The sequence below is a fragment of the Saimiri boliviensis genome, chromosome 1 (genome assembly GCF_048565385.1).
Source record: "Saimiri boliviensis isolate mSaiBol1 chromosome 1, mSaiBol1.pri, whole genome shotgun sequence".
NCBI classification, from domain to species: domain Eukaryota; kingdom Metazoa; phylum Chordata; class Mammalia; order Primates; family Cebidae; genus Saimiri; species Saimiri boliviensis.
In genome coordinates, this window is record NC_133449.1 from 8454122 (window position 1) to 8475151 (window position 21030).

Genomic DNA, 21030 nt, shown 5'->3' on the forward strand with positions numbered 1-21030 from the left:
TTAAAATAACGTAAATATCACAATGTTATAAATTATCTTACTGTGCTTCTGAAAAGGTGCCAGTCTCCAAAATTCATATTCATCTCTTTCTTCAGTTCATCGATGTTACACTGAGCTAACACACGGCCATTTATGTTTGCCTGAGTAAAAATTAAAACAATTATGGGTAGAAACACAAAATGTGAAATATTGTGAATTACTAGTGATTGAAAAGTATGCTTACGTTTAGTTTTAAGAAAGTGTCTAGAGACCAGAATGGTTGACCAAAGAAAGGTGATCATCCCATATAATAATATAATAAACAAGCTGAATTTGAACACCATAAGCCACTCCATATTTTCTCCAATGTCTTGGGCATTCAAGTAAAACAAATCACTCTTCTGGGATCAACTAAAGAGCTAACACTCCCAACTATTTCCAAAACTACCTATGCTGTCATGAGCAACAACAAAACTGTTAGTTTTTCTTTTCTTAGAAAATATGAACATGAACACGAGCTGCTGGGAAGGGACAAGGACATCTGCCCTTATAAGCGTGTTGGTCACTAACAAAGTTCTAAATGAAGTAGGCCTCACAAACTTGTTTATTGTTATGTTAGATACAGATATGAAGAATACCCACTCACTAATTTCTCAGTCTATTAAATTCACAAGGCGGGGTGTGGTAGCTCACGCATGTAATCCCAGCACTTTGGGATGCTGAGGTGGGTGGATCACATATGGTCAAGAATTTGAAACCAGCCTGGCCAACTTGGTGAAATTCCGTCTCTACTAAAATTACAAAAATTAGCTGGGCATGGTGGCACACGCCTGTAGTTGCAGCTACTTGGGAGGCTGAGACAGGAGAATTGCCTGAACCCAGGAGGTGGAGGTTGCAGTGAGCCATGACCATGCCACCACACTCCAGCCTGGGTGACAAAGCAGGACTCTATCTCAGAGAAAAAAAAAATCATAAAAAAGGAAGTTATCACTTTTGGTTTTCTGTAATTCTAGTTTCCCCTAAATGAAACAACAGCATTTTCTTTATTAATAACAGGTAACTCACTGCTTTTATAAAATATAAAACCTGACTTTATTAACTGGGGCAATATTATGAAATAGCTAGCTATGTTTATAATCAATAGAATGTTCTGTTTCCAAGTTAATCCTGAAGAAAACAGTGGACACAAGTATGTGACAGAGGTCCTGCTGCAACAACGCCACGGAGCCCTCAGCATGGAGGAGGCCATCGGCTCTGAGTGGCTTCCAAAAGCCAGGGCCTGGGAGCAAAGAGCTGAGTGGGAGAAAACCACTACCCTGATGGGATCGAACTCGTCAAAAAGGACCTATGTGGGAGACCCTGCTCTTTCCTGACACCAACCAGATGCCTGGAGGAGAGAGTGGGGCTTGTCCACGGAAAAGCCAGTGTTTGACTCATGCAAACGGACCAGCACCAGCCAGCTCTGTAAGGAAACTGACATTATCTGAAACCTTTCTGAAACTGGCTAAGATTAGTAAAATGGTGTCTACATATGCTCATAATTCTTTTAAAAACTTCTCTCAGAATGTCATTCTTTAAAGTATATATATTAGAGGCTAGTTATTAATCTTCTACTTTAATGTACTCTGATATAAAAAGTATACCTTGGTGAAATATCTATTATAATGACTTGTTAACGCCTTCCCCAAAATCTCAAACATCTTTATCCAACCTCCTGGTAGCTGCTAGAATTGAAATAGGATCTTAGAAGAAAAAAAAAATTACGCAAATGCATTAACCTTGCAAACCCAAACCTATGCAGTTTCATCAAATGTGACATGATCCTAAGTCCTACATGACATAAAAGAGAATCAGGAGAAAATGAAGTAAGTGTGGCTTACTTTGATAATTACTAAGTCACAGTAATAAATATTACAATTAGAAAAAAAATGTAACACAAAAGGTTTTCTGTTCCACATTGGAAAAATGAGTTCTATTTATCTCAATGGGAAATCCCTAGAGCTTTTTCTCTCTCATCAAGGCACTCTTTACTTATATTAGGTCATTTTAAAAAGAACATGGTAAGACAGCTACTTTATTTTCTTTTATCCATTTATAAAATAAGAGAAAACAGGGCAATTTTAAAATACAAAATATTAAGAATTAGGTTTTCCATTTTGAGCTTTCTCATTTTAACTGAGAATACACCTTTGGAAAGCTGTAAGTGTACACGACCCACCGAGCCCCGTCTTCCACCCCGAGCGCTGTCTCTGGTCTGTGTGTAAATGGCTACCTCACCTTTTTGATCGTGGCACAATACTGAGGCAGCATACTCTGGTCCAACCCTTCTATTTGTTTCAGCTTCTCACACACTGCATCCACATTCAGTGAATTCAGTAATACCACTGGGCCTGGGGCCGGGCCTGACCCCTAGAGAAGTCAAGGAAAAATACAGGTATGAATAGGATTTAATGCCATCTATAATGAGGTCACAGAAAAACTCATTGAGTTATACCATGAAGTAAGGTAAAAACTACAAATGTGTGTAGCGTGGTAAGGAAATACCATTAGGGAACAGATTTAGTTACTGCTGTAACCTAATGAGTAGCTTTTATTACAGCTGATACAGCCTGGTCAAAACCATTTTTTGTAAGAAAACAGACCATTCCATGAACTAAGCTTAGGCCAACTTCTCAAATGTTTACTGCCTAACCTCAACAGAGAAGGGTGCTGTGCTTAGTAAGAGGAAGAACAGACGGGGAAAAAACACACACACACACACAAAAAGATGGAAAACTACATATGCCAGTATTATAATGAATACAAAAAATAAACATATAAAATAATTTTAAAGTACTTATACTAAACAAGCAACTTTGAGTGTTTCTACAGACTACCTTAATGGTTTACAAGAGCTGAAGTTTTCAGATCTTGATTATGTTTTATCCACGGGATCTAAAACTTTCTTTAGAATCTGTTCAATCATCATGTAAATATAAAACAACAGTATTAGTTTTTAACATGTGAAAGTAAATACCATCTACTAAATTTGTTCTCATTTAAAAGGAAAGTCAAAGTAATAAATAAGTCTAGTATTTACTTAGAAAAAAACATTTTCAGAATGTGGATACTAATGAACCATTTGCCTGTGGTCAATAATAAATGCATCTCCCCAGCATAGATGTACCCACTGTGGTCTAGAGGGTGCATCAGCCTGGTCAAAGTTAGGACTTAAGGTCACAGAACAATAGCTAGTTAGTGGTAGACTTGAACCAGAATTCTAACTCGTCAGGTCTTACAAATTCCTATTTTCCTTTTTCTAGCTTCTTCACTTAGCATAATATTTTCAAGGTCTCTGATATTGTAACATGTCAGTCCTTCATTTCTTCTTATTGTGAGTAATATTTAACTTTTTTATCTTTCAAACGTTTTTATTCCTCAACCAGTCTCCTTGCTCTGGATACAGTTAAACTTGTTTACATTTTTCTTGTTAAAAAAAAAAATCACCAAAAAAATCTAATCAACAAAATAATGATTTTACTGGATTATGCCTCATAGATAAAATAAATATCCCTAAGTCCCTACTAATATAACTAAATAACTGAAAAAGAGTGAATTAATTAGGAAGCAGAGACAGCTTTTCCTTACAGAATTCCAATTAATAAATGTAGAAGAGAAAAGCAGAAAAAGACCATTAGGCAAACACAGTAACAGTGATTGCACACATATCCACAGATGGATGATAAAATTAATGGGCAAAAGTATAAGCAGCAAAAGGATATTTGCAGAGTTTCAAAGTATCTCCTCCAAGATATTTACTAGTTACAACGAAGGAACAATAAAACTTCACAGTACTGAAACCTGGCAGATGCCACCTTAACCAAGTGACCAAGGTTAGCATTAGCAGTGGTGAGGCTTGTGGACATCATACACGTTCTACCATGGTGCACAGGGAAGGGCACAGCATCATTCCTGCAGTTTTCTAGCCACATACATTCCCCTTCTAATCACGAGGAAACATCAGACAAACCCAAACTGAGGGACATTCTACAAAATAACCAGTATTCCTTAAAAGCATTAGTTAAGGTCATGAAAGATAAGGAAAGTCCAAGAAACTGTCACAGATTAGAAGAGACTAAGGAGAAATAAAATGCAACTGAACTGGATCCTGGAGCAGAAAAATGACATTTGTGGGAAAGCTGGTAAAATTCATCTCAAGTCTGTAGTTGAGTCAGTAGTATTATACCAACTGTTATACTAAGTTATGAAAGATGTTTACACTGAAGGAACAGCATTTTTTGCATCTTTTCTTTCGGGTTAAAATTATTTTAAAGTAAAAAATTTATTTCAAAACTCCCCAAATCTCTCTACTTCTGATTGTGCTAAAAACAACAAATATAATAGACATGGATCAAATTAACTCTGTCAGCTTTGGAGGGAAAATGTAAAATACTGAAGAGAATTTTGTGTCTATGGAAAAGCTGAGAATTCAGCAACAGAGACATGTTAACAGAGATACTACCCTTTTCCTTTAAAGCAAAAAACTACCCAATGTTACTTTCATAATCTTCTTACAACTTTTACAATTTATCAATACTTTAAAGCATATTTTATTCTCCACTGGGGATTATGTAGAATATATATGTTACCTCTGAATGAAAGTCAGATACATATGGACACTAAAATCTTTGTAATTCCATCAAAACTATAGTCTCTTATTAGAATTTGGGCTTCATACAAGAGCTAAATTATCAAAAAAATATGTTATAACATGCTTTTTTGAAGAAGAAATGGTAATCACTTGCTAGGCCTTTTCTAAAATAATCATATATAATAAAATTATATTGAAACTAAATGAATCTTATAACCATAATAATTTGGGGGGTGAAAATCTCATAAAAGGGAGGAGAAAGAGTGCAAAAATGAAAAGGAAAAAGCAAAAAGCATATTCAATGATTCAGTAGGTAAATTCTTATTAGAAACTAAGCATATTACTTTGAGAATACACAGAATAGTTAAAATGATAATACTTTAATGTTTATCATGCATTCTTACTTAAAATTATCTGTTATGTCAAAAACAGACCATTTTAGCCTGTTGATTTTAACATCAGAATTTGTTTAAAAATTTTTCTAATTTAGAAAGCTGAATGCAGAAGATGTTAGTGTGTTTAAACTGTAAAAAATAAACTTCAAAATTTACACAGTCACAGTTTCTCCAGGTAAAAGTAAAGCTACCAAAATGCTGAAATTACCTTGAGGTAACTGTATCATTGTTAATTGCAAGTAGATTAAAAATACACTCTATGTAACCCAGCACTTTGGGAGGCCGAGGCGGGTGGATCACAAGGTCAAGAGATCGAGACCATCCTGGTCAATATGGTGAAACCCCGTCTCTAATAAAAATACAAAAAATTAGCTGGGCATGGTGGCATGTGCCTGTAATCCCAACTACTCAGGAGGCTGAGGCAGGAGAATTGCCTGAACCCAGGAGGCGGAGGTTGCGGTGAGCCGAGATCGTGCCATTGCACTCCAGCCTGGGTAACAAGAGCGAAACTCTGTCTCAAAAAAAAAAAAAAAAAATACACTCTAGAATGTTATCATCTTTGGTAAATTTATTAAATAAGCACAGAACTGAGGGCCATGCAATGGCTGGAAGCAACTCATACATTGAAGGCACCTGAATGAGCATAGATTTCTAAACAGCCCAGCAGAAAGCTGCCAATGATTGCTTCTAGTAGTCTAATAAGAAAAGTAAGATTTCACTGAGAGTTTCTGTACCTGTCTCTGTTTGTTAAACCCAGAGTCACATGGCTTTAAGGAAGGAATAAAACAGAGTGAAGGACAAGAGCATAAAGTAACACATCCGATGCACATCTATAAATGTCTAACACACACAGGCAGAGCGGGTCATTCCTCCTATTTCCCCTACGCTCTGAACAGACGACAGCAGCACACAGCAGGGAGCACACATGCATGCGCACATGCCCCACCCACAGTAGCCGCATTCCATTCACATGTGCCTGGTCATTTTACATTTATACTCTAAAAAGTTATATTTTTTGTGTTAGAAGAATAAATCATAAGCCATACTTAATAAGAAAATAAGGTACATCCAATTGGCTATGAAAAGTCAATATTCCTACTATATGCAAGTTTAACATTAATTTTAAAACACTGAATAAGAAGGCTTAATTAGACTATCACATAATCATAAAATATCTAGCCACACTATAGGTCATGTTCAGAAACATACTTCCAAATTTAGGTTTCGTTTCTTTGGATATGTGGCACATAATAGATGCACTAAATATTACCATTAAATAAGAATGATCCCAAGAGGCTTATAGCTTGAGAAATCATAAGCATACAGACAAATCCTGCAAACTGTGATGAACATAACCTGATTTCAGTGAGGTGGATTTTTAAAGTCTAATCCAAAGCAAAGAATCACTGCTGTCAATTCTTTTTCGGTACTTAGACTGATAGTAAATATTTTTAAAATATTTTTTTAATGATCTAGAGATGACTGGCAATTTGTACCAAAGTTAATTTACAACAGTTTTAGTACATTAAATGGCAGGGTTCTGCTAGCCTAACATCCAATGTCTTTCTTTTAACATATTCAGTATCTGGAGTACTTCATGGAAACCCTGTTTTCTAGTTTACACGATCGACCTTATTATAAATAGGTTATAGGAGTGCTAATGAAATTAGTTTACTACAAGACATCCAAAACACAAGAGAAAGCTATTATTAACCTGTGTGGAAAATGTAACTTACTCTTACGATGTAACAAACTACTTAAGAAATACCAGGTCAAAGATGACAGATTAGGCATAACACTACATTCTAAGAACAATCTTTTAAAAAGCACAAGTACTGGCAGGGTGTGGTGGCTCACACCTATAATCCCAACACTTTGGGAGGCTGAGGTGGGTGGTTGACTTGAGGTCAGGAGTTCGAGACCAGCCTTGCCAACATGGATAAACTCTGTCTCTGCTAAAAATACAAAAATTAGCTGGGCGTGGTGGAGCACACCTGGGTCCTAGCTACTCAGGAAGCTGAGGCAGGAGAATCACTTGAATCCAGGAGGTGGAAGTTGCAATGAGCCAAGATTGTGCCACTGCATTGCAGCCCGGGTGACAGAGCAAGACTCTGTTTCAGAAAAACAAAACAAAAACACAAGCACTAACCCACTGCAATAGACATAATTTTGTTATTTTTAAACTTTTAACTGTACCTCTAGGATTTTATAACATTACTATAATATTATTTCTGTGAAAATATCCCAATCAATTTAGTTGAAAATTGTTTAGGAAAAAAGTTTTCTTGAGTTGAGGTCTGGCACAAAGACTGTCAAGCGGGAAGTGAAGACAACTTTTCACTATACTTTAATAAGAGGAAAAAAATGGGCAAATACTTTTCCAAATTCAAACCGAATAGTACAAATCCACTTCTAAGATACTTTACAGAATGGTGTTCCAACTGGTCAAGGCTACTGTGCGAAGTCTCTGAGAGCTGACAGGCAGTACCTGTCCCGAGCCTAAAGCCTGAACACAACCTAAAATGCCTTCCACTCCCTGCCCTCAGCACCTTTGACTTTCTTGGCCACGTCTCCTGAACAATGAGAAACAGCTTAGCTTGCAGACATACTTGTTTGAAAATAGGCTGTAAGTTCTAAACCAGTGGTAAAAATAAAAATTCTCTACAGGTGAACCTTTGTTTTGTTTGTTTGTTTTGAGACAGGGTCTGCTCTGTCACCAGACTGGGGTGAAGTGGTGTGATCCTGACACTCAGCTGATCCTCTCTCTTCAGACTCTCAAGTAGGGGGACTACAGATGTGCACTACCATGCCCTGCTGGCTAATTTTTTTTTTTTTTTTTTTTTTTAGAGACAGGGTCTTGCTATGTTGCCCAGGCTGGTCTTGAACTTCTGGGCTCAAGTGATCTTCCAACCTAAGCCTTCCTAACTGCTGGGATTACTACATGAGCCATCACATGGGGACTTGTTTTTTACTTTTTACTTGGTCCCTAGACTGGATCCTGTTTAATGAAAACCAAGACTTTCATTTTTAATATCTTTATTAATTCAGTTTTCATTAATATCTAACGGTAAACATAACAGCACACTAGAAATCATGATACTGTGCTAACAATGCCTTTGCAGTTCTGAAATTCCTTATGATTAAACTTTGTGCTAATTACTGTCATGCTTTTTCAACAAGGTATAAAAGTGATCTAAATAAAGCTGTCTAAAGGTAATGAGTAAACCTTGTTGCTGGTCAAGAAAGAATGCCTTCATAGTGCTGATAATCCCTGAGTGGCCTTCAGGTCCACACTCGACACGGCAGGACTTCGTCAGTTTTGTTCACTGCTGTATCCCACTAGAACAGCACCTCTTACACTCCATAAATGTTTGTGCAACTAACTGCTGATCATGCAAACATCTGTGAAATAATTCAGAGAAAAATGAAAGGATGAAGAAATGTTTTATTGCTCCTTTGAAAATGTGCTTTTCAATGAAACACAGTTACCACCAGGAGCAATATACCTTAAATTAAACCATACCACAGAGCTTCTAGAGCAACTCTTTGAGATGACAGAACAATGTGCCACTGAGGAGACCTGGCTGGACACAGGCCCTCAATACTGGGTCCTTCCCTTCACTAGGGTCACAGAATGATGTGAATGCTGCCATTTCCTAGCGGGGACTTCCCTAGAAGATAAAGACACCAGTGAAAATATCCCTGGAAAGCTTTCAACATTTTAAAGTATCTCAAGTATTCAAATAACCTAGAAATTCTTCTAAATTCTAAGAAAACAAACCGATTAACACCTTTGGGCCTAAGAAGCATCAACAGATAAAAAGGCTGCGTGAATCTAAACTGATTGGAGCATCTGTACTCCACTTCTGTGACTGAGACAAAGATGATTTAACCAAAAACAGTTTGAGTTCTGTGTCTTTAATGCTCCATGGATTCTGGTCTTTGGGTAGCAGTAGGAGTAGGAAGAATAATAATGAAGTGTTTAAAGTATGCTAAAGCTGACTAATTCTTAAATCAAACCTATGAAGCAAGTCTGCTTTTCCTGGTGAGAACGCTGAGAATCAGAGGGTGAAGTAATCTGTCCAAGGCAAAGAGCTCATCACCAGGGTCTGTTTAACTTAAAAGACCAAATACCTGACTAAGTCATGCTCAGGACGAAGCCGGCAACATGGTGGTGAGCACCATGATCTGTGAGACAGGACTCGAATTCTACTTCCAAATCTGGCACCCCTGCCTGTGTCCCTCTGGTAAGTCTCACACGTTCCATCTGTGCCACATGGGGACTAGTACGCCCTGGGGGACCCTCAATAGGGAAGGTAAGTGTAATGTGGGTGCCAGGACTCTGCTTTTATTGGTTTTATAAACTGAATTTTTGATTAACAGTTCATTTCTAAAAACGGCTTCTGTGCTTTCGAAGTCTAGCCCTAATACTCTGGGGAGCATATCTTGCATATAGTACTAATTTTTAAATCTGGTTTCAAAATATTTGGTATATAATTTTTCTCTATTATACAATTATTTTTTGAAAGCTAGCATGGAGGCTTATAGATATATCCAGGTGTTTCACAGAAGTGATGATTTATATTAATATATTTTATATTGATATTAATATATTTTATATTGATATTAATATATTTTATACTAATATGTTAACATATTTTATAATAGAAATATATTACTTATATATTATATAATATAATGTATTGTTATTATTTTATAATATATACTATTTATATTATTATACATATTATTAATAATATAAGTCCTCACTTCTGTGAAACAGTTGAATATATCTATAATTTCATCTAATAAGTCCATGCCTGGACTTCACAAGCTATAAGCACTACAATGTTCCTTAATGTAAGAAAACTCAATTACTTTTATAAAGATCTAATTTATGAAGGTGATTCAGATGTTCCTCATGGTAAAAAAAAATAAAAATATGGGATCACCTCTATTTTGAAAAGACCACGGCTGGTTAACCCTTTATGGTCTGGCTTTTTAAACACACCACCTTGTGACGCGACAATCTGTCCAAAAACTGTTGCATAGCTCTTGATTCCTCTTGTCAAGCGTTATACAAGGGACAGCCGACTGAGCAGAGATGAGACCAAAGGGAAGTCCTTTGTCCAGAAACATAAGAGTTTTCTATGACAAGGCTTGAGGGCTACATACTTTTCTGTTGGGTACTCTCTGCGGGTCCAGTTACAAAGTCCCGGCAATACTCCCACGTACTGATTCTTTCCATTTCCACCACGGCTTTCAATTTAACATTGAACTAAGTGACTACTTACTTTTTCTAGACTTCAACAAAATGAATTTTACATGCTATTATTATTAATTTCAAAAAAGCAAAGGAAGCTTAGTAAGCATCTATTATTTGCTATGCTAATCATAAAATGATCTTTTCGTAGTAAAACAAAAGCAAATGGTATGGTTATTTTACTAGAGAAAGTCACTAATATATGCAGAGCACCTTCATTGAGCTTCTAAACTAAGGTTTCAGGAATTACATGATTTCCCCTTCTCCAAAGACTCATTTCAAAATTTGCCTAATGCTCCTTTACTGGTCCCTGAAAAAAACTACAGTCACCTTGTAATGGCATGTATTTGTCTACATTCTTGAGCATGGGAATAGCTACTACGTCAATGTGTCTGTGTCATCAAGGCCATCAAATTCTTCATAGTATCTGATTTTCTTCAAACATTTGCTGAGGAATTTTAGCTCAGAGAATTGAATTGCATGCATGAATCTATATGTTAAAGGCTCTCTGACTAAACTAAAGGTCTGACTAAACTAAAGGTCATTCTTGCATACGGTGGTGATGACCCATGGCTTAAAGATTCCCTAAACACTAAAGAGAATTATGGTAATTTACTGTGGATAACTGAGGTCACTTAAACACTTCAGCTGAAATGTTAATGACTTTAAAAGAATCATCAACAATGAAAGCCCCACAATGGTTCTCTTTTTCACTGTTACTAATATTAACTCAAAGAAAATTAAAGTCAAAAAAATTCTACCTGCCCAAATGCATGTTTTAAGTTAAAAATTATGGATAAACTTAGGATGCAATATTTCACCATGTTAACTCCAACTGCTATGCCACATTTCAGCACAGCTCTAGGCTAAACTGACCATATTTACAAGGGTGTAACACAGTCTGTAAATAAAACAACTGAAGTTAAAATACAAACTGGGTCGTTAGATTACACATTCTAAATGAAGATATTTTAATGCTCATCACAACTTACTTCTTATTAAGTATGAAGTCTTATTTAGTAATTTTTTTTTTTTTTTTTTTTTTTTGAGACAGTCTCTCTCTTTCTCTCTCACCAGGCTGGTGTGAAGTGGCATGATCTCGGCTCACTGCAACCTCCACCTCCCGGGTACAAGTGATTCTCCTGCCTCACCCTCCCAAGTAGCTCGGATTATAGGCGCATGCCACCACACTTGGCTGATTTTTTTAGTAGAGACGGGTTTCAGCATGTTGGCAGGCCGGTCTCGAACTCCTGACCTCAAGTGATCCACTAGCCTCAGCCTTCCAAAGTGCTGGGATTACAGGCATGAGTCATTGCGCCCAGCCACTTACATCGTAATTTATGAAGCGATTCCCTCTACAAGTTGTTTTTTTGTTTTTTTTTTAAGAAACCTATTTTAAGGTGTTGGCAAAATAAATAATTTCTTTTACATGTTGAACAATCTTCTGTGTTTATCTGGAAAATTTATTTTAACAAATATGTAGGTAAAGAGAAGTATTATATAATACTGCACTAAAACTTAGACTAAGACTTAACTAAATGTAGACACTGAGAGGGAGTTACTAAAGATGCATTTTTGGTCTACACCATCTAGCTCATGTGTCTTTTTGCAGTCTCAAAGATGATACTGGATACTTTTCTAAAATATTCCACATGTGTAATACCTACTACAGGCTTAATAAAAACAGTCAAAGGCAAAGCTAGAGCTCACACTAAGGAGCAAATACTACCAACTGAACACCCCTGATGGCTGCTAGAAAAAGCCCTTCCTTACTGGAGAATCAAAAAGACCCCCATCCCATGTATTGAAAAAGGGGAAAAGCAGGAGGAAATAATGGGTGAAGTTAAACATCCGCTTTTTAATTAATTCATGAACCATGATTATTAGCATTCAGCTACTCTACACTAGCTGCTCATCACACCACGAACGCAGAGTTAGTGAGCTGCTATCATCACAATTAAGACGGTCATTACTGAGGCAGAAGCAATGAGACGCCAGCGATCCACACCACAGGACTACTCCATTACCCTCAAGGAGTCTGTGGGTGAAGAAAGCCCCTCAGCAGCGTCCTCCTTGATAACTTCCTAACAACACAAAACAGGAGAGTATGGGTGAAAGGGGGAAGGAAGAAGCCAAACTGCGAGGACAAATGAACATGATGGTAGAATAATACACCACACTGAAACTAAACACTTTACATGAACAGATCTTCCCCGAACAGCATTCTAAAAAATAAACAGCAGTGTAAGTGATAGAGCTTTTTGCATCCTGATTTATAAAGATATATTAATAGAGAGTTTCTTTTTTTAAACTCTCTATTACTTTTATCAACAGGAATCCCTAATACTTTGGGCACAAATGTCTTTTGTTTTAGATTAATTAGATTCAATAGTTCATTGGAAGAATTTCCCTTATCTTGTTTAATTCCTGCCATTTGACTGAAATGTTCTTCTTTCAATACATCCTCTATTTTTTATATCATGGTGCCATATTACCTTTGTAAGATATAATAATTATTGTTCTATCTTATAAAGGTATTATAATATATATTAATAAATACATATATATACATATATATGTATATATATAAAATAAAGGTAATATGTACATATGTCCTTTAAGAAGATACTAGAAATTAGCAAATGTAAAGTTTTGGTAGCAAACACCATATTACAAGCCAGAAATCTCTGGCTATAAACAAGTTCAACATTTATTCACTGAGCCTGCCAGTCATTTTCCTTTCATAGATATTTATCAGAAATGAAAACAAATACATTTTACATTAGTAATAGGTTATGTTTATTAAATCTATGTATAAAGTAAGTTGTACTCTTTTACTATGTAAAGGAAATCATCAAACCTCTAATGCTATCTATGTTTATTATTAAATTAATACTTTCATTACCCTTTTATATACTTACTAGGCCATTGTTCTGATCTCTGGGCAAATTCGTTTTTACTGATGGACGTGAGATGAGATGTTGGGAGGCGCCAGGGTAATACCTTGGCGTGTAAAGGTATGGGGCAAAGAATGGCTATGGAAAAACATGTAACAAAAAAGGGGTAAACAATTACAGAAATGAAAATGTAATGAGATTTCTTCAAATGAAACCAATAACATACAACACCAAAATTTTAATGCAAATGACAAAACAAAAGAAAAAAAAAGCCTCAATATTCTATAAGATACGAGACTCAAACTTAGGACATATTATTTACATTTTTATATCAGTCATTTCATGTAAGCCTTTTGAAGAAAAAAGAGCAACTAAAGTTTTGCACTTTACAATTTGACACGAGTTTCTCTCTATATTTAATATGTTCACAAGCTTACCGTCTGTCAGGTTCTAAGTGATTTAACCAATATTAACTCATAATCTTTATAAAAGAAGCAAACGGCATCCTAATCCTATTCCTTACCAATAAAAAAGATTAGCCTAAATAAGACCAAACAAAGTCTGGAATATATGAGAATACCCTGGCACAAATTCCAAGAATAATGTTACTACAAGTTCCTGGAGCTTACCTCTAGTTGACACCCCAGAGTTTACTCTATATCCTAAATAAGCAAGCATATTTAAAAAAAAAAAAAAAAAAAAACCGGTGGGGAATCCACAGTTTATGTGAGATTTAAAACAACAGCATGCATTTGTAATCAGCTCCATATAAATAGGAGATAGCAAATTATAAAGGCTAAACATAAAGACTGCAGTGCAAGAGGTTTTGTGAAACTGAGGTGAAACCTTTCCCACCCTTTTTACTCCTGTCAGCTTAGAAGAATTATTCTGCTTTTAACTTAAGACTAAAAAAATCTCAAATAACTACAGTGAGAAGTAGCTAGATTTAAAAACAAGAGAAAACTGTAAATGTTTAAAAAATAATAAAATACTATTAAAGCATGATTACATTATTGTTATTCATACAATTAGTGAACATAGTATCTCAGGCTAGATGGTAAGGTAATCGTTCATTTTTTAAAATAAACTTCTTGGTTTCAAATTTTCATCTGGCATCAACGGACCTATTTTTTGTAAACTTACAGTAGATTTTAAGACTGGTAAGTAAAAACCTGCATTTCACACTGCCTACCACACAGTTAAATTGTACAAAGATGGAATACATGATAAAATGCTATTATTCCACCTTTGTCTCCTTTTCTAAATAGAAAAACGGAGTAACATTTCCAGGGCCTTTTTAAACAGCATCTAATTACTTACACAGCCAACATTTTTCAAAGACTGAAAGTTTAAATTCTGGAATCCTTTTTCACATTTATTCTAAATTCTCTTTCTTCCCAGCTCAAATGAAATTTATTTAGGCAGGCAGTTTAGGCACTAGGCTTCTATGATTAACTAGGTCCTAAGTTTTCTCAAATTAGACTAAAGAGGGAGACAGTAAAAAAAAGAAATTGCAATGCATCGTAAGAGAACAGTTCCAGAAAGTGTAACCCCAGGTTCATGCTCCATTTTCCTACAGGAAATGTTATTGTTTGAGGTCATTAAAGTGAGAATATAGCTTGGGCCTACTAAACTTGACAGGGCCTGAATACTACTGATAATTAGTTGTGTTTCATCTTTTTATCTAGGAAATTATCATATTTATATTCAGTAAAAAATTATAGATGACTGAAGATAACTTGACATAAAAATCTAAAAATGGGCTATGGTGCTATTATTTGGCAAAACCATCTGAGTTCCATAAGCAGCACTTCCCCATTATTAACTCACATTTAAAAGACAAAAGCATATTAAGTACAGGTTTACTAAACTACTGTAGGAATTTAAGTTTATCATTGTTTTAAAAGCCAATCTAAACTATTATACAAGATATAACAAATAAAACATCTGTTTATAAACAAAAAATCAGATTCCTCTGAAGTATAGGATAGTCACTGCTGACCCTGTGGAATCTGTTTACTTATCAAGAAACTAAATAAAAGAAAAAAACTCTAACATTCAGACTCTAGAACACATTAAAATTCTAAATTATTTTGATTTTTAAAAAATCATATATTTTACATTCAAATTTTACATTTTTCCTACTTTAAAGCCAAAGTACAGTTTTAAAATAATAATAGTAACCACGAGCAGAAAACTGAAGTTTCCCTGGAACGAATTCTTACAAATAGAGCTGCCTCCACCTTCCTTACCCTGTTGTAGAAGGGATGCTGAGGGCCCGTCATGCCGCTGTAATAGCTGCTGTGAGGCTGTGGCGACACCACTCCACCTGCAAAGGGCCCATTGAAGGATGTGGAGGAGCACACTGATGGCGGCTGGCTGTACCCTGATGGTGCCCTTGGAGGACCCTCATGTAGAGGGAGAGGGGGGTACGCCAGTCCTCCTATACTGATTTGCTCTCTGGCAGCGCGAACATCTGAAAGATTCAATCAGACCCCAGAAGTCAAGAGAAAACACGACATTAGGAATTAGTCAAATTATCATTCCTCTTTAGTTACTAGGCAGAAACATGACTTTATCACTCTTGCCAGGGATTCCAACTAGATTAAACAAGAAGACAGAAAATCTTGAAAACTCATAGGCCTTTTAGTGAGAAATGACCAACTACTAGGCATAAAAACTTTTTAACCGTTTGAAAAGTCACCAATATCTGGATTCTTCTCTTCAGTTATCGGAACTACTGATTTTTCTCTGACTCTTAAAGGATTTAAGATATTTTAGCAGTCTTTTGATTCCTAATGTTATCAATGATTAATAACTCATATTTGTTGAGTATTAACACATATAATGTTAGCAAAGACTGTGGGTTTGCAAATTATGAGACTCATCCACCTCTGAACAACAACAAATTCCACAGCCATGTAACACCCTTTTGACATCACCCTTTTAACAGGTACCTAGAAAACAGAATGCAGAAGTAGCTTAAGGCAATCTCTTTACAGTTCCTGGAAAACTCAAAGGCACGTCAGCAGAGCCATGTCATACAAAGGACTGTTTCAATAAAAGTTTTATGTGTGTGCACAGAGTGGGACCTCCAGAACTTAATTTATTCAAAAACCTTAACGTCTCTGCTCTCAGGTTCTAGTCCCCAGATTTAAGTTAATATCTGAAAAGTAATATAAAGATTCTCTTACTTCTCTGGATAGAGAGCTCTATTAAGAACTGAAGACCGGTGACAGGCAAATTACAATGGATGGACATCATAAAGTCATGACTGTATGTTAAAAGAAATCCAATTCCAAGGACATGGGTGGTTGCAGGCGGAGGGGGCAGGCAGAGGGATTATAATAAGGTGAGTTCCACAAATATTAACAGGATTTTCTTAACAATACCAAAAGGATGCCAAGACTCCTAATCTTTAATTTCATTAACTTTTCTGTGTAGTGCTTAGTTCAATACTTCTTGGTTTTCATAGAGTAGGAGAAATGTATGCAGGTAAGTTAGAAACATGAAAAATTTTTAGAACTTTAGATGAAAAATTTAATTTGCTACTAATACTCACCTGCAATAATTTCCCGTAGTTTGGGATCTAGGTTTACAGTGCAGGGCAGAAAGACTTTTACATCTCGAGCCACAAGAACTGGGGTCCTTGAAGATAAAAACACTTCAAAATTTCTTATATCTCCATCAATTTCAAGCAATGGCTCAACATCCTTAGTTGTTGGAATATTCTTTGATATTCTTCAAATAAGAAATCAATGAAAAAGGTTGTTAATGTCACTATTAGAAAGGTAAATTCTGCAAGTCATCTGAAGTTACTTATACAACAATTACACATCTTGGTCTGATTAAAAATCTACTTTTTTTTTTTTTTTTGAGATGGAGTCTCGCTCTGTTGCCCAGACTAGAGTACAATGGCACGATCTCGGCTCATTGCAACCTCTGCCTCTGGGTTCAAGTGATTCTCCTGAGTCAGCCTCCCAAGTAGCTGGGATTACATGTGTGCACTCCCACGCCTGGCTACTTTTTATATTATTAGCAGAGATGGGGTTTCACCATGTTGGCCAGGCTGGTCTCTAACTCCTGACCTCAGGTGATCCACCCACCTCAGCCTCCCAACGTGCTGGGGTTACAGCTGTGAGCCACTGGGCCCAACCAAAAATCTATTTTAATTTTTAGTTTTTAGGTTTTTTAAAATTATTTATTTTTGAGACAGAGTCTTGTTCTGCCACCCAGGCTGTAGTACAGTGGTGTAATCTTGGCTCACTGCAACCTCTGCCTCCCCAGCTCAGGTGATCCTCCCACCTCAGCCTCCGGAGTAGCTAAGACTACATGCTCACACAACCACGCCTGGCTAATTTTCGTATTTTTCTATAGAGACAAGATTTCATCATGTTGCCCAGGAGGCTCTTGAACTCCTGGGCTCAAACAATTCATTCACCTCACACTCCCTGTTGTGATTACAGGCACAAGTCACCTCATCCAGTCAAAAAATTTTTTTTAATAAAAGAGAAACAAAAACTAAAAAAAGTAGTATGGTTACAAAAAAATAAAAGGTAACAGTGAGTGCAGTCAGAATTATACTGCCTTTGGCCATGGCAGGACTCAGGCTGGGGAAACGGAGGAGAGCAGCATATGCACAGGTGTGTCACATGCTCAAAGGTGGCTAAGGGTCACCGCTCGATGAAGATTTATTGAGTTATCGCTTTACAGTTGAGGACAGTGGCCGCAGAGAGATTAAACAGACTGCCCAAAGTCGCACAGCTAGAAAAGAGAATCTGACTGGTTCTGAAACCCATCATTTTTAAATAGAATACCACGGTTCTTCCTTTGCAAAGAAAATAAGAAATGAAGAACTTTTAAATAAATTACACAAATAAGAAAAATAGCATAAGTTTTCCTTTTTAAAAAGGGTTTTGTTTTCTACTGTAAAAGTAATATATGCTTACTATATACAGAAAACAGGAAAAAACACATACTTTTACCAATCAGACACAATACCTGCTAATGTAGTATGTCACTTAGTCTTTTATTATGCAGAATTTTTTGCATAACTGAGTTCAAGCAATATGTAAACAATTCTGTACAACTCACACTCTTGAATGTAAAAATTAGTAATATTCTTTTTTTTTTTTGAGACGGAGTTTCGCTCTTGTTACCCAGGCTGGAGTGCAATGGTGCGATCTCGGCTCACCGCAACCTCCGCCTCCTGGGTTCAGGCAATTCTCCTGCCTCAGCCTCCTGAGTAGCTGGGATTACAGGCACGTGCCACCATTCCCAGCTAATTTTTTGTATTTTTGGTAGAGACGGGGTTTCACCATGTTGACCAGGATGGTCTCGATCTCTCGACCTCGTGATCCACCCGCCTCGGCCTCCCAAAGTGCTGGGATTACAGGCTTGAGCCACCGTGCCCGGCTAGTAATATTCATTTTAAAAACACTTATTAAACATTACTATATGAAACTGTAGTTTTTGTAGGTCGAAAATGGTCAAATGTTGACAATTCTTGATCTGAGGCAGTAAGCAAGAACATATCACAGGGGGATAAAGGGAAGAAAAACAAGAAAGAGAAGTTAAAAGAAAAGACATAGATGAGAAAACTGGAAACAACCCAAATGTCCACTAACAGGTGGAAGGGTAAATAAATGGTGGTATATCCAGACAAAGGAATACTACTCAGCAAAAAAAAGAATGAACTACTGATACAAAAAACATGGATGAATCTCTTACTAAATTAATCCAGCCAATAAAGAGTGTATAGGAGTATGTTTTCATTTCTATAAAACTAGAAAATATAAACCATTCTAAAATAACACTGCACACCGGAGTTTTCTGTGAAGTTAGCAATGTGGGGCAGGACGAAGACGAGGGAGGGTATCAAAGGAACAGGTAGAAAATTTGGAACTGACGGAAACATTCACTCTCTTGATTGTGGTGATGACTTTGTGGGTATATACATTTATCAAACTTGTGAGACTGTACAATTTAAATATGGCAGTTTATTATATGTCAGCTACACCTCAAAAATTGTTTAAAAATTACTGGATACCTCTTCAAAATACTCGCTTCCCAATTAAACAAGTATATTCACTGTTAGATAATACTGAGTGAGCATAGTTGCAGAGGAGCAGTAAGATTTTCATGCCCTTCAAAAAGTGAAATGGGAATCTTATTCTAATGTTAGTAACAGTTACAATATTTCTTTGGGACTAGCACTTTACTCAGACCCAATACTTGGCTACTAGCCAAATATTAAAAGTCATCTAAGGGAAAAATCCAGAGAACACAATTAGCAAACAAGAAGAGAATAGGGTGCTGGTGAGAAAATAAGGGTAGCAATTTTACCTTAATTAATTTCAGAAAGTCTCTTTTACAGACGCATACACATGCACAAGACAGAAAAGCCCTCTGAGATGGGGTTACTCAATAAATTAAAAGCATGTTCAAACTGATTATTAAATATATGTAAAATGAAATGGAAAACCTGTAGAATTGTTGCAAGGGGCGATAAAATCAGAACTTAAACAGTTAAATAGGTAGTTCATTTATTTCAGGAGTCGAACACAAAATACTAAAAAGAGAAGCTAGAAAGATTTAGATAAAAACACACAGCTGACAAGTCACATGAAACAAATTAACTGCATTTTAATGCCAGCTCTGCTTCTGCCTGAATGCAACAGTGTTCTCAGTATGATGAACAATGCTGCTGTTCACAAGCCAACAGGCTACTGCTGGCTTCCAGATTGAAGTCTCTATTCTAACCTTCTGAGCTCAATACATTAAACTCTTCTGCTGAAAGAGATATTTATGTAAATGATAATCTTTTGGCAGTAGGCCATCAAAATCATATGTGCCTTTATTTTTCAGATATTTTTCCAAAGGTTAGCATTTAAAGAATTTAAGTAACTTCACTTTTCAATTAAGAGTGAATTCAAATTTCCAGTATTATGAATCATGTGAATTAAAGTTGCCAACAGTTAAATGGCCCAAAGAAAGCATTATAAAACCTCAGGCATCAAGGAGCTCCTAGTAAGTCTAAATGCAATTTCTTTCTATGCTACCAATCTAGCGATACTTGTTAAAGCCAACACCAATGTAAGTTAAAGGCATTCTGATTATAAATGACAGTGGTTTATACAAAGTACATATTAATTCCTTGGCAGAAATTATATAAACTATTCATATCACTTCCATTCAAAATCAGGTTTTAAATTACAGAAAAGACTTCTATTCTAAATCAAAATATAAACAGATTCTTAGAGCAGAATTTATGAAGAAGGTATTATTGATCACATTTTATCTAAAAGTAGCTGCCTAATAATGTCATTATTTAGTAGGACGTTAAAAATTAAGACACATTTTCTTTAAAAATTTAAACAGAGAAAATTCTTAAATGCTTTAGAATTTTATTGCCTTGAAACAAATTAACTTCTAATAGATTCTCAAATACTTTCTATCAGTGAATGCCCATTTATTAAATACTGTCCATGCACAGAACACTTTGGAGATTGAGAGGGACAGAAAATAGCCGCTCGGCATTGCAGCCGAAACGTCAGAAACAAAGATAAAATGGAGTCCATTTATACGCCCATGGCTGTCTGAGAAAACACAAAAACCCTAGATACCCCAGGGGATAGCCACACCCTCCATCTTCACCCTGTTAATTCCTACCCATCCTTTGTGCTCGGTGCAATTTCCACCTCCTCAGGGAGCCTCCTGGAGACCAGCTCATTTTCCTCCATCGCAAGCCCCCACAGCACATACTGTATATCTTTTTGCATAACACATATCATAAGTGAAATTCTACACTAATGAAATTACTTTCTTAATATTTATCTCCGTCTCTAGACTGGAAATTCCATTAAA

The 21030-nt window shown here is 36.2% G+C and overlaps 1 protein-coding gene across 14 annotated transcripts in view; it reads right to left on the reverse strand.

Moving 5' to 3' along the window:
* KIDINS220 (kinase D interacting substrate 220) overlaps nt 1–21030 on the reverse strand; it is a 114570-nt gene that overhangs the window by 13590 nt on the left and 79950 nt on the right. For 5 of the 14 annotated variants that reach the window (XM_074393684.1, XM_074393683.1, XM_074393655.1 and 2 more), the window contains 7 exons: nt 16727–16905; nt 15417–15640; nt 13189–13302; nt 12295–12351; nt 5739–5771; nt 2257–2388; nt 42–140 (listed from right to left, as the gene is read on the reverse strand). In XM_074393684.1, the coding sequence (XP_074249785.1) occupies nt 42–140; nt 2257–2388; nt 5739–5771; nt 12295–12351; nt 13189–13302; nt 15417–15640; nt 16727–16905 (838 nt within the window). The remainder of the gene's footprint in view (nt 1–41; nt 141–2256; nt 2389–5738; nt 5772–12294; nt 12352–13188; nt 13303–15416; nt 15641–16726; nt 16906–21030) is intronic. The other 9 variants (XM_074393701.1, XM_074393693.1, XM_039477716.2 and 6 more) reach the window with 3 other exon arrangements.